At 32.0% G+C, this 12,360-nt stretch overlaps 3 protein-coding genes across 4 annotated transcripts in view; 1 reads left to right on the top strand and 2 right to left on the bottom strand.

Annotated features, from left to right (window-relative positions):
• LOC101489274 (uncharacterized) overlaps window positions 1–4,239 on the bottom strand; it is a 7,939-nt gene extending 3,700 nt beyond the window's left edge. The window contains exons 1-10 of one of the 2 annotated variants that reach the window (XM_073365999.1): window positions 4,094–4,239; window positions 3,897–3,998; window positions 3,729–3,794; window positions 3,539–3,600; window positions 3,251–3,348; window positions 2,977–3,028; window positions 2,364–2,456; window positions 1,317–1,427; window positions 436–775; window positions 43–334 (exon numbers count right to left, since the gene is read on the bottom strand). In XM_073365999.1, coding sequence (XP_073222100.1) covers window positions 43–334; window positions 436–775; window positions 1,317–1,427; window positions 2,364–2,456; window positions 2,977–3,028; window positions 3,251–3,348; window positions 3,539–3,600; window positions 3,729–3,794; window positions 3,897–3,998; window positions 4,094–4,130 — 1,253 coding nt within the window. In that variant the 5' untranslated portion in view covers window positions 4,131–4,239. The remainder of the gene's footprint in view (window positions 1–42; window positions 335–435; window positions 776–1,316; window positions 1,428–2,363; window positions 2,457–2,976; window positions 3,029–3,250; window positions 3,349–3,538; window positions 3,601–3,728; window positions 3,795–3,896; window positions 3,999–4,093) is intronic. The other variant, XM_073366000.1, reaches the window with a different exon arrangement.
• Window positions 4,240–4,912: 673 nt separating this feature from the next.
• On the top strand, window positions 4,913–8,197 carry LOC101488950 (GTP-binding protein BRASSINAZOLE INSENSITIVE PALE GREEN 2, chloroplastic). Its single transcript, XM_073366681.1, has 4 exons — window positions 4,913–5,116; window positions 5,202–6,461; window positions 6,752–6,915; window positions 7,450–8,197. Exons 1-4 carry the CDS (start codon window positions 5,011–5,013, stop codon window positions 7,804–7,806), a joined length of 1,887 nt encoding a protein of 628 aa, XP_073222782.1. The 5' UTR covers window positions 4,913–5,010; the 3' UTR covers window positions 7,807–8,197.
• A 1,167-nt stretch (window positions 8,198–9,364) lies between these two features.
• On the bottom strand, window positions 9,365–11,188 carry LOC101488600 (protein EARLY RESPONSIVE TO DEHYDRATION 15-like). Its single transcript, XM_004493381.4, has 3 exons — window positions 11,015–11,188; window positions 9,997–10,318; window positions 9,365–9,662 (listed from the first exon to the last, which is right to left on the bottom strand). The coding sequence occupies exons 2-3, from the start codon at window positions 10,280–10,282 to the stop codon at window positions 9,640–9,642; spliced, it is 309 nt and encodes a 102-aa protein (XP_004493438.1). The 5' UTR covers window positions 10,283–10,318; window positions 11,015–11,188; the 3' UTR covers window positions 9,365–9,639.
• Between the last annotated feature and the right edge of the window lie 1,172 nt (window positions 11,189–12,360).

Raw genomic sequence — 12,360 nt, 5'->3', positions numbered from 1 at the left:
TTTTCAGACTTTTTTGTAATCAAACAATCACCGTGAGGGGCTTCCACAAAACAAGGATTGACCCTATCATCAGCCTCTTGGATAAGACCCCAGCTAGAATCTGATTGGCACTCAACTAACTGGCTTCCCCTCACTCTCTTTGACTTCAATGAGGATAAAGAGGCTTCCCAGGCCCTCTTCGCAACTTGTGTAGATTGAGAACAATTCACTACATTAGCATAATTTACATCCTGTGAACAATCTGCACCATTTGCCTGTCTATCATCATTTTCTCTGGCCGAAGGAGCAGGGTCGTTGCAGTTGCAGCAGTTCTTAGATTTGTGACTGTCAAATCCTGTTCATTGTGCAAGAGATTACAACAACTATACAATAAAACCAAATAGTCCTAATAGAGTATTTTATTTACTTTTTTTTTCTAAGTCCAAATAAAATTACCACTAAGTTTTCCATATCCGCTTGAAGATCCACCTTTTACCAAAGCCTTAGGTTGACTTTGATTTGTGTCTGTTCTATGGGAAGATTTCAAATCAATGAGTAGTTCCCCAGAAAATTCAAGCTGTTCATTTTCAACAATTGCGGGTGTAGAGGAATTCTGATGAGGTAGTGAGGGGAGAGACTTCCCAGAGTTAGCATTGTCGTCTAACAATTCATTCCTTAGATGGCAAACCATCAGAGTTGAACCACCGGGAAAGCATAATGCTCTGCGAATATCAGCTTTTACAGGTAACTTGTGGGCTCTACCTTTGGTATCCACCTGTGCTATTGATGAAAAACCCTACATTTGTTGGGAGAAAATGTTGTAACGCCAGAACTAAAGAAGCATCTTTTAATGAATAAAAACTTTGCATCTAAATTTGTAAATTTGGCAAACTGTATTAATATCATTAAATATTTATCATACTATATTATAAAATGGCCTCTTGGCAAAAATGTAAAGTTTTTCTTGCAAGGATATAACAAGAAATCAAACACAATGAAATTCTTGCAAGGTTGATCACGAATTTACAGTATAATCTTAGACTAAAAAATGAATGACAATCAGTCATATATAACAAACAACCAAAATCAACTCAATGTATTAGGAATATACTGTGTTGTCTTTAGTATTGCTTCGGTAGTGTGGCATTGGGCAAGCTGTCCTTAGCCAAATCCACAGTATCTTCCAAAGACTTTGTGTTAGAGTCAATTGCAGTTTGTTAAAAACTATATATTATGCTTTGACTCTAACTAACACTATCACGAATGCTCTCTCAGTTTCTATACTTGTAATACTATTATCTTCTCAAAACTCCAGAGAATTTTTGTTTAAAAGTTACCTGTTTAAGCCAAAACCCTTCAGATTCTTTGTCTCCCCAACAAAAAATAGAGCGAATGCCAACATTTTGAAGTCTCTTTCGTAGCTCTAGAAACAATACACGACCAAAGCCCTGCAGCATATTAACTAACAATTAACTAAGAAACCTTATTTGAAGGAGTAAATTACAGTTATTTATTGCGAGCACTTAAAGATATATGCAAAAAGACAACAGATGACATGAGTAGGAAAATTCAGAAAAGACTTCAAATTTCATATAGATAGCTGCAGCTCAAAGTAATTGAAATGCACATAAGAGTATAAGACTTCTTTAAGAAACATAATCTTGGAGTTGACGCGAAAAATTCAAATAAGTCACAAAACATTGGAGCACTTGGAAACAAGACAACCAAGTTTTCACTATACTCGTTTGCACTAACACTGTTTACTGAGAATACTTATCATGAAGGTATCTAATTAACTTCACTATAAGCTGGAAAAACAAGCAAATTACAATTAGAAGTTAGACCTAAATGGTGTTGTTGAATACCAGCACTACAGCACTATAGGGTAGCGGAATTTGAAACAAGACAACCAAGTAAGTTTTCACTATACTCGCTTGCACTAACACTGTTTACTGAGAATACTTATCATGAAGGTATCTAATTAACTTCACTATAAGCTGGAAAAACAAGCAAATTACAATTAGAAGTTAGAACTGAACGGTGTTGTTGAATACCAGCACTACAGCACTATAGTGTAGCGGAATTTGAACAAAACGCTATTGTTATGCGGTACGATGTTTAGTACAAAATATTGTCAAATAGCGGCTATAGCACTGTCATAATGGAATTTGAACAAATCGTTATTCTCTGCGATCAGCAATTGATAACACCGGAACTAAAGCAGAAGCTTTATATAAAATCTTGTAAACAAAATCAAAAGAAGGTTACACTGATTAACCATTGCACGTTTATTTCTTGAAATTAACTCCAGGTGTGACATTCTTATAAAAAAAACTTAACAGGAAAAAGAAAAAAAAAATGAATATATAAGAATACAAGCAGACCTTCTGTTGATAGATTGCATTGACAGCTGCAAGTGGGATCTCAGCATATTCTGTATCTGCAGGGATGATTTGATAAGTAATTGCAGCTATAACCTGTAAAATGATGAAAGTGAGTTAAAAGCTGAGATGTTATTATACACATTCTATTATATTTCTCTAATTTCCACTACTATGTATTGATGTCGAGCTCAAATTAGATGATACTACAGAAATATTATTTTCTTTTATTTCTATGCCATATGGTCTTAGGATGAAAAAGGAGAGTATCTGGAGAGATCAATCAGGACTATTATTGAGATTTTGGACAATGTCAACCCACTTGTACAACCAACAGTACATCCAATGATGACTAATGTAAATACGTGCTATAATTTGATACATGATCACAAAGAATCAAAGAATCTTGGGGCTAAAAATGTAAGGCTTTCTGTTTAAGAAATAGAGACGGGCTCTGCTTAATTTGGAGATGTACTTGGCTGATTTTTAGTATAGTGCAGCAGAGGTTATTTATGGCAGCACAGTAGAATACCAAAATATGGAGTTATAAAAATAAAACACAGATACAAAATGAGCCTTCTAATTTGTCACATAAATATAGTCATCAAGCAAGTACCTTTCCTGAATCTCCAGCTGAACTAGATTTCAGAAGTAGTGTTCGATATTTCCTGCAAGAATAAACAATCAATAAATGAAAGCTTCTTACACCACCTTTTAAGTAGCTAAAAAACACTGATACAGAATAAAACCTACAGTTAAACACAGCAGAACATGTTCACAAAAAGAATACTGTAAATAAATAATAATCTATTAAAATCACCATAGTTAGTGAATTATCTGCCATGGATTATTAGCATGCAGAAGCAGAGATGATGAGAACAATCTAATACCCGTTAGTTACACATCTCTCAAGAAACTTCGATTGCTTTCCAGTATTTGCAGCATAGTTCATTCCAGGTAGCTCTGCCATATACATCTGTAATACTTCCTACAAATCCAACAAATTACATTTGAAGCATTAATTTTTTTAAAATTTCTAAATTTATATGATTCTAAAACGAATAACTCATTAATGGAATTTTACATAATCTCTCATTTAATTCCTCTTATTTTCAACAATACTAAATAACATGGGAGAGAGACCCGTGTCACACTCGAACTCACACATAGGGTGTTACCTGAAGGTAGGATTTGCAAATAACATCAACATCTTTAGGATTAAGCAGCACGAACTCATGTTCTACAAAATATATTAATCAAAGAGCAAGCATTATAATCACGCAAATGAATACTAGTTAATGTTAAATACAAATTAACACTAAAGTTAATACTACAAATAATCACGAGTAAATGTAGGGTTTCTTTTACTTCTTTCTTCAGAGCTGAAATTCTCAGAATTATTTTTATCGTTCGCAGAAGCGTCTTGTGCCACTGCTTAAAGAGAGTCAAAGAAACATAGTCAGAATTGTTAATCGCAAATTCGTAAATCGAATCAAATGAACATAAATAGAAGCATTGCTTATCGGGGGAAAATACCAGATAATTTGATCTTTCCACTTCGAGGAAGAGAGATTAAGAGGTAGTTGGAAGTGGAATTGCAGGTGAAAGTGTTGGCATCGACGGTAATCTCGCAGTTACCTTCGAAATGAGGAGAATATAGAAATAGAGAGATTAGAAAATAAGTTGTGAATGGAAAATAATGAAAATAGAGAGTTTAGGGTTTGAAGATTAACCGAAGAAGATTGAGGAATGTTTTCTTTTTGGCGCCATTTTTTGTGTTTTGGTTTGATGAGGAACTCCTTAAACTTCATTGAAGCAGAAGGGGGACGGACAATAGCTATTTATTAGCTCTTTAAACTCCAATTTTCTAAAGCTTAATTCTAATTAGTCTCTGCAAAATAAATAAATAAATATTTTTATTTTTTAAAAATAAAAAAGGTTAATTAAGTTTATGGAAAATATAAATGTTTTGTTTTTTGTCTCAAATACCTTACACGGTTAATTTTTAATAGTTCAGTTTAAATATAATTAATATGTGTAAAATATAATAACAAATTTAATTTTAATTTTAATTTTTATAAAATAAAAAATTGTTTTAGATTAAATAAATTTTTAGTCCTTATAGATTTTAAAATTTTCAATTTTAATTCTTATTTTTAAATTAATATATATTTTTGAATTAGTTATATATATATATATATTTATTTATAATATTATAAAAAGTTATTCCATAAATAATGAGATCAAAATTTAATTTTTAAGTTCATATTTTTAATATGTTTATTTTTTATTTTTCACATTTAAATATAAATTTTTTAATATAAAAAACTTAAAATAAAAATTATAAATATATGAACCATACATCTAATTTGAGTCAATTTTTTCCGTTGTATTTTCAACTATTTTGTAAAAATGCATCTACAAAATTGTTCAAAAACATAAGTTTGTTTAACATTTGTGGACTAAAAATACAACCATAATAATTTTATATGGACTAATCAATATATGGTGCAACTTTTGATTTGTAATGAAATTTATTTTTTCTAATAAGATAGAGGCAAAAACAATTAAGTTGTACAAACATTTAAGCTTACTCCGCTACTGAGAATTGTGTTAGTGGTGAACCACTTTATCTATACACTCTGAATCCATGGCTTTATTCTTCTCTACAACTCCACTTCCATCCACTAACCTCACTTCCAAACTACCCTTCTTCAACTACTCGCCACAATTTCATTCATTTCGCCATTTCACAGGTATCTCCTTTCACCAATCTCTTCGTTCTATTTCACTTTTTCTTTTTTCTCATACCCATTTCTGTTTTATATTATTTCATTATAGATACTACTAAACGCTTTCACAAAGTTTCTTCCTTTATTGCTTTTGCCCTCAATGGTAACCCCACTCAGAGAAAACCCACGTTCAGAAGAGATGGTAGAAACCCACTTTTGAGTGAAGGGAGAGATGAAGATGAAGCCCTTGGACCCATTTGCCCTGGTTGTGGAATTTTTATGCAAGATAAAGATTCAAACCTTCCTGGGTTTTTTCAACAAAAGGAGGTGAAAATTGATATTTTTGAAGAAGAGGATTATGGGTTTGATGATGATGATGAAGTGGGGTTTTTGGGTGGTAGTGAAAATAAGATTGAGGGTAATGGGTCAATTGATGATGAGTTGGAAGCTATGTTACTTGGTGAAGATGATGATGATAAGGTTGATTTGGATGGGTTTACACCTGCAGGGGTTGGGTATGGTAATGTTACTGAGGAGGTTTTGGAGAGAGCAAAGAAGAAGAAAGTGTCAAAGGCTGAGAAGAAGAGAATGGTTAGGGAAACTGAGAAGGTGAAAGAAGAGGTTACTGTTTGTGCTAGGTGTCATTCCTTGAGAAATTATGGACAGGTGAAAAATCAGAATGCTGAGAATTTGATACCTGATTTCGATTTTGATAGGTTGATCTCTACTAGGTTGATGAACCCTGCTGGTAGTGGTAGTGCTACTGTTGTTGTTATGGTTGTGGATTGTGTTGATTTTGATGGTTTTTTCCCTAGAACAGCTGTGAAATCGTTGTTTAAGGCGTTGGAAGGTATACAGGAGAATTCCAAGAAGGGTAAAAAACTGCCGAAGCTTGTCCTTGTGGCTACTAAGGTTGATCTCCTTCCATCTCAGGTTTCGCCTACAAGGTTAGATAGATGGGTTCGACACCGTGCAAGTGCAGGAGGAGCGCCTAAGTTAAGTGCGGTTTATTTGGTCAGTTCTCGAAAGGATTTAGGTGTGAGGAATGTGTTGTCGTTTGTAAAGAATCTGGCTGGTCCTCGTGGGAATGTGTGGGTTATTGGGGCTCAAAACGCTGGGAAGTCTACACTAATCAATGCATTGGCAAAGAAAGAAGGAGCCAGAGTTATGAAACTCACGGAAGCTCCAGTTCCTGGGACAACGCTTGGGATATTGAGAATTGGAGGGATTTTGTCGGCTAAGGCTAAGATGTTTGATACTCCGGGGCTCTTGCATCCGTATTTAATGTCAATGAGATTGAATCGGGAGGAACAAAAGATGGTTGAGATACGGAAGGAACTTCGACCTCGGTCGTATAGAATTAAGGCAAGTTACTTATTACTTATTTTCTTCCATAGATTATACATTTATATGTCTGCTTTTTGCATGTTTGGTGGTTAATAGCTAACAGAGATGAGAATAGTTCTTATTTAAGTGTTTTGTTTTCGTTGACTGATGAACAATTCGAGCAACTATCTGGTTTCTGGAGATTATGAACCATGCATATTTGTATTTAATTGAGATGAGACTGTAAGGTTTTAAAGTTTTTATGTGTATTAGTATTTGTATTGAATTGAGACGCTGTTTGAATCAAACGTGCTGATTTGAATTTGCAGGCAGGACAAGCTGTACATGTCGGTGGCTTGGCGAGACTTGACCTCATCGAAGTCTCTGTTGAAACAATGTATGTCACAGTTTGGGCATCACCAAATGTTTCTCTACACATGGGAAAAATAGAAAATGCTAATGAGATTTGGAATAATCATGTTGGCGTCAGGCTGCAGGTAAGCTTTTTCCTTTTTCTCTTGCAAAACTAAATATTCTTCCATCAAAAATAATAGTGTTGTGCAGTTATACTTTGTTTTAATGAAGGGGTCTGAGATTCATTTTTCCATATTTTTCCCATCTTTTGTTCAATCCATTTTATTGATTTTCTCACACTGAATTCCTTCTTGAATAACTCTAGTGTTACTGTTATTTATAATCTACTTAAGTTAATTACGAGTCATATATTCAATTAAGTTTCTAAGGAAGAATAGATTTTCTACATAAAACAGGTATAAAGATTATTAAGTCTGTACTCATTTTATATTTTTCTCATCCCATTATGGTCTTGCATATCTCACTTATGGCGTGATAGAAAGGAAGATTTTACGCCAAGTCTCTGTGTGTTATACTTTAAACACAATTGGTTGAACTTTGTGATCAATTGTCTATGTCTTGTGTGTGTTTATTTATCTACTTACTTTAGAGATGGGTTTGCTGTTCAAACACTATGTTTTTCCTAATTTGTTGTTGTCATTTTGTTCTTATTCCAGCCTCCGATCGGTAATGAGCGCACAGCTGAACTAGGTACATGGCAAGAAAGGGAAGTAAAAGTATCTGGAACTAGCTGGGATGTGAACAGCATTGACATAGCAATAGCTGGTTTAGGTTGGTTCTCTATAGGTCTTCAAGGTGAAGCAACCATGAAATTATGGATCTATGATGGAGTTGAAATAACTTTGAGAGAACCATTGGTACTCGACCGGGCCCCATCCCTTGAAAAACCAGGTTTTTGGTTACCAAAAGCTATATCTGAAGCTATTGGCAACCAAACTAAACTTGAAGCTCAAAAAAGGAAAAAACTTGAAGATGAGGACATAGAATATGTAGGGGCAGAGATATCTGCATGAAAAAGAATTGAATTGGTTTGCGTATGGCTTTCATTGAGAAGGAAGGATAGTGGAAGCTATAACTGAACTAACTTGTTGCAAAAGTAATAACATGTTTGCAATTAGAAGCATTTTTGTCCACCAAGTTGGTGTGAATGTCATTGCACCTGCCAACATATATAGAAAGAGAATAGAGATTAGTACACTCCTTGCTGTTTAAGTGTCACAGTTGGTGATTGTATGCAGTTTTCAGATGAGTCGTAACTCATAAGTTGTGTGTCTTCCATGTACAGATAAGTAAGGCATACATTTTAGGAGGTAGTGTCAAACTCTTCCTTTTCGTTTTTATTTTTGGTTTTTGAGGAAATTCTTATTTGTACGTCATTTTTAAATTTTAAAACTACGTTAGCTATTTATTTTTGTCTATTATACTTTTAACTTTTTGTCGATTATACTCATAACTTATTAATTATTTTACACTAATATTATTGTATCGTAATTATATTATTATTGTATTTTTCTTATGTTGTCTTCATTAATTTCCGGATAAAAACATTAGAACTACCAGATTAGTTAGTAAAACTCATAATACTTATTTTTAAAACACAATAGTAAAAATTTAAAACAATTCTTTAATATAAAATTACAATCCATAGTGGATTATGATAAATTTTATAATTATTAGATTTGCATATTTATATATAAATTCTTAAGAATTTGCCATTTTTCCATTATACAAAAAGTGATATTATTTTTATAGGTAAATATTCTGTCTGTAATGGAATATATCAACAAAAATATTTAAAAGTGGATGTATCTAATTGAAAATTCATTAACTTTTTAAATATGTTAGTGTTAATTGTAAGTATGTTATGTTACCTTGGTCTCTTCCTAAACATCTTGAGAAATTTATTTGTCTCTTTTAATAAAATTCTATGACTTTTTAGTTACATTAATTATTCTTTATCAAAATACCAATAATTATTATATATTTTATATATGACAGACAATAAATTAAATATTATAAAAATATAAATTTATTATCTTTGGAAGAATAAACTAATAACATAGCGCCAATTATAAATTTTCTTAAATCTCTGAGATTTAGTCAATTGAGATCTCTATATTTTAGAGTCGAAAGTAGTAATAGTAACCTTGTACCTCATTATGAAGCTTCTTTGAATGTCTAAGAATTTACATCTTAAACATACATAAAATAATATCTTCAAATCAAAATATATTAATAAATTTTTTTTTATTGTCTTGTAGCTCATGCGCAGCCACTCGTATCTAGTTTTTCAAATTTTATATGCTGCCTTTGCCCTTTATCTCTGAAAAAAGAAGCTAAAGGCATACTAATTATTTGAGAAAAATACTTTTGAATGTTTTCACCACTACCGTTTAAATATTTGAATATTAGATTTTCAGTATTTTCTGTGTCATTGGCCAATTAAATGTTTCTTGACATAGTTGGTATGGGTTTGTCAAACTCCATACACTTCTGATTACTGTCAAACGATATTTGAAACATACGGCTTGAAGATGAATGCATTTCATTTGGAAGTTAGGTAAAAAGTAATGAGGAAACAAATCCAGACTTCTTTTTTTTTTTTTTTCATTTTGTCATATTACTTATAAGCTGCTCTTACAACATGAGTACATGAAATATTTTTACATTTTTTCTTTTCCCTGTCTAAATTTTACCATAAATTTTGGTAAGAAGGATTGATTGAAAGTTGAAACCTTGCCTATACAGAAGTTACAGAAAGTTAAAGCTGACATGGTACATTAGCTAAATGACCGAAAGCTAAGGCATCTTTGGTAGATAGAATTGTTGGAAGCTCCATCTTTGACTTATGGCTCCACAAAAGTTTCCTCTGAAAAATTGAAACCCCTCATCAGTAAACAAAATTTGAATTCAACACAGAAATCCTTATGACTCTCCTAAAAACTAATCCTTAAAAATTAATAGTTTTGTGACTAATTTGATGATATTCATAATTAATCTTCCAGAACAAATTTGATTTTAAGTAGTGAATTTTAACAACAATTAAAAATGAAAAAATAAAATAAAAACTTGACAGCACAAGATAAAGTTTGGATTAATTGATCCACAATTTACAATTGAGAACTATTTTCGATTTTCTCTGAATCTAAGAATTATTCAAGCTTAAAATTTCAAAGAACAACTTGGGTTACTAAATTATATACCTTGGGCTTCAGAAGACTTGATAAACTCTTCAAGCTGTGCTTCAATAGAAAAATCATCAGCAACATCAAGATCAAATGCATCAGGCAACAAATCAACAACATCATCTTCATGATAAAAGCCTTCATCATCATGTTGCTGGCTAAGCCAGAAGTCATGATACCATGTCAGTGTTGTCACCAGCTGCCACCATTCAGGAGAAAAATCCTCCACTTGGTGAAAAGCAGCTGGAATGAAAAGTGGGGCGTTGGGGTTTAGTGTTGATCTTCCTCCTGATACTAATGCCATCTTGATCACCTTCACTCTTATCACTTTTTCCTTTGTCTGCACCATAAATCAAAACAATCAACCATATTATAAAGGGATCAAGAATCCAAAACAATTAACCAATCACCAAACGTTGCGAAATTGCAAAATAATCACAAATTAGTAGGGACACCGAACCCTACAAATTAATTATTTACATTTGCCTATAAAAAATACAACTATTAAATAAACTTTTGATTAATCATAGTTCCAATTCCATTAATTTCACAAATATGTAAAAATAAAAAAATAAAAAAGAAACGTAAGATTATAGATGACGGTGATTCACGGATTATGCGAAAATTGTGATTACTTTTCAAGTGGAAAAACAAAAATAGATCACGCAAAAATTGAAGAAAAAAAATCCAGATCTGAGATAAAAATTCAAAATCAACTTTCTTTGACTCCTTTTGAGTAAAGATCGGTTAACTTCACGTAATAATATATTGACACACGAAAAAAAAAAACTCGCTGATATCAATTTCAAAACAGTAAAATTCATACATGAGAGAATTGAAATGGAAATTCATTAGTTTCAAATAATCGATCAAGCAAATAATTCAACAAATTCGGTAATTTAATCTCCGTGCAATTACAAGTACAAAAACCAAAGGAACAAAAAAAAAAGAAGAAAGATAAAATTTCAGTTGACGAGCAAAATTCGTGGGAAGTACGAACGGATAAGAGAGACAGAACGAAGAAAAAGGAATTTACCTGAGAAAATTGGTTAACGAGTCGTTACTAATTACGCGTCGAGGCAAATCGCGAACGTGAATTTATAGAAGGGGAAAGGGAAGTCCGAACCTAAGTCGGTTCGGGAAAGAAATGGGTCCCACTGTTGTAGGTTAGGTGAAAACACCGTCCAGTGTGCGTCTTGGTTCGGACGCAACGTGGTGGTGGCTTCTAAGGTCAATGTCAACTCTTCGCGTATATATTTGTTGACCTTCTTAATTAAACGTCTTTTTAAATATGAGCGTGTTAATGTTTCTCTCACCTTTTCATCATTTTTCTCGTTTGCATTTCTTGTTCTACGGTTCTTAATTGTTTCCTAATTAAATTAGATTCTGTGCCACAACTACTATCTAAACTTACTCCAAAATTTTAGCATTGGAGCTATTTCATTTACTAAACTAAACTCGTTAATTATCAAACCAAATTAAAATGTATGCTCTATAAACATTACCTAAATTAAACACCACGAGGGATTAATTTGTCGCATAATAGTACTCAAGTCGTGATTGATTGTGCCATCGATAAATTAGTGAAAGACTGGAATATTTTATTAGTAGACTAGAAGGATTATTAGGAACATTATTTTAATATGATTTCAGTTAATTAATTATTTTTTAGTTGATTATAAGTACTTTATACGGACTTGTTGCAGGATTTTTATTTTGAGAAATAACAATAGAAAATTAAATGAAGTATATACATAAGGATGTTAATTTACACACACCTACTAATGTATATTAAGAATCTACACAATATTCATTTTGACACAAAATCTCATTATCCTTTTTAAAAGTACTTCTACTTGAATAAATTAATATTAATATTCAAATAGTACGTGGATAGATTGTTAATATACATATAATTTTAGGTTAATGTAAATTAGTAAGTCCTCGTAGGAGTAGGTAATTTACACAACTACAAAATAAAAAGTATATATTACAAATTTATAATTTTTTATTATATAATTTCTAAAGTATACGTGTGTAAAAACATACACGAGAGTTGCTAGTTTAGACACATAAACAATGGAAGATGTATATCAACAGTCTATGCACTTTCTATTTAGACACAAAATCTATTATCTTTTGTTAAAATATTATATCTTTAATGAATAAGTATTAATGTTTCCAGAAAAAATATATATAGGTTGTTACACATTCTAAATTAGTTTTATTTATGAGGAGGCCATGTCGAACAAATTTGAAAAGAATCCGACAAAGGACAATAAGAAATTAAAGTTTTATTTACGAGGAAGGCCATGTTCAAAAATTTTGGAAAGAAAAAAAATGTAAAAGCCAAATTTTAGAAAAACAATTTGGGATGTATAA

Source organism: Cicer arietinum, chromosome 3 (genome assembly GCF_000331145.2).
Source record: "Cicer arietinum cultivar CDC Frontier isolate Library 1 chromosome 3, Cicar.CDCFrontier_v2.0, whole genome shotgun sequence".
Lineage (NCBI taxonomy): Eukaryota > Viridiplantae > Streptophyta > Magnoliopsida > Fabales > Fabaceae > Cicer > Cicer arietinum.
The sequence above is the reverse complement of the archived record's forward strand: the minus strand, read 5'-3'. Positions and strand labels throughout refer to the sequence as shown.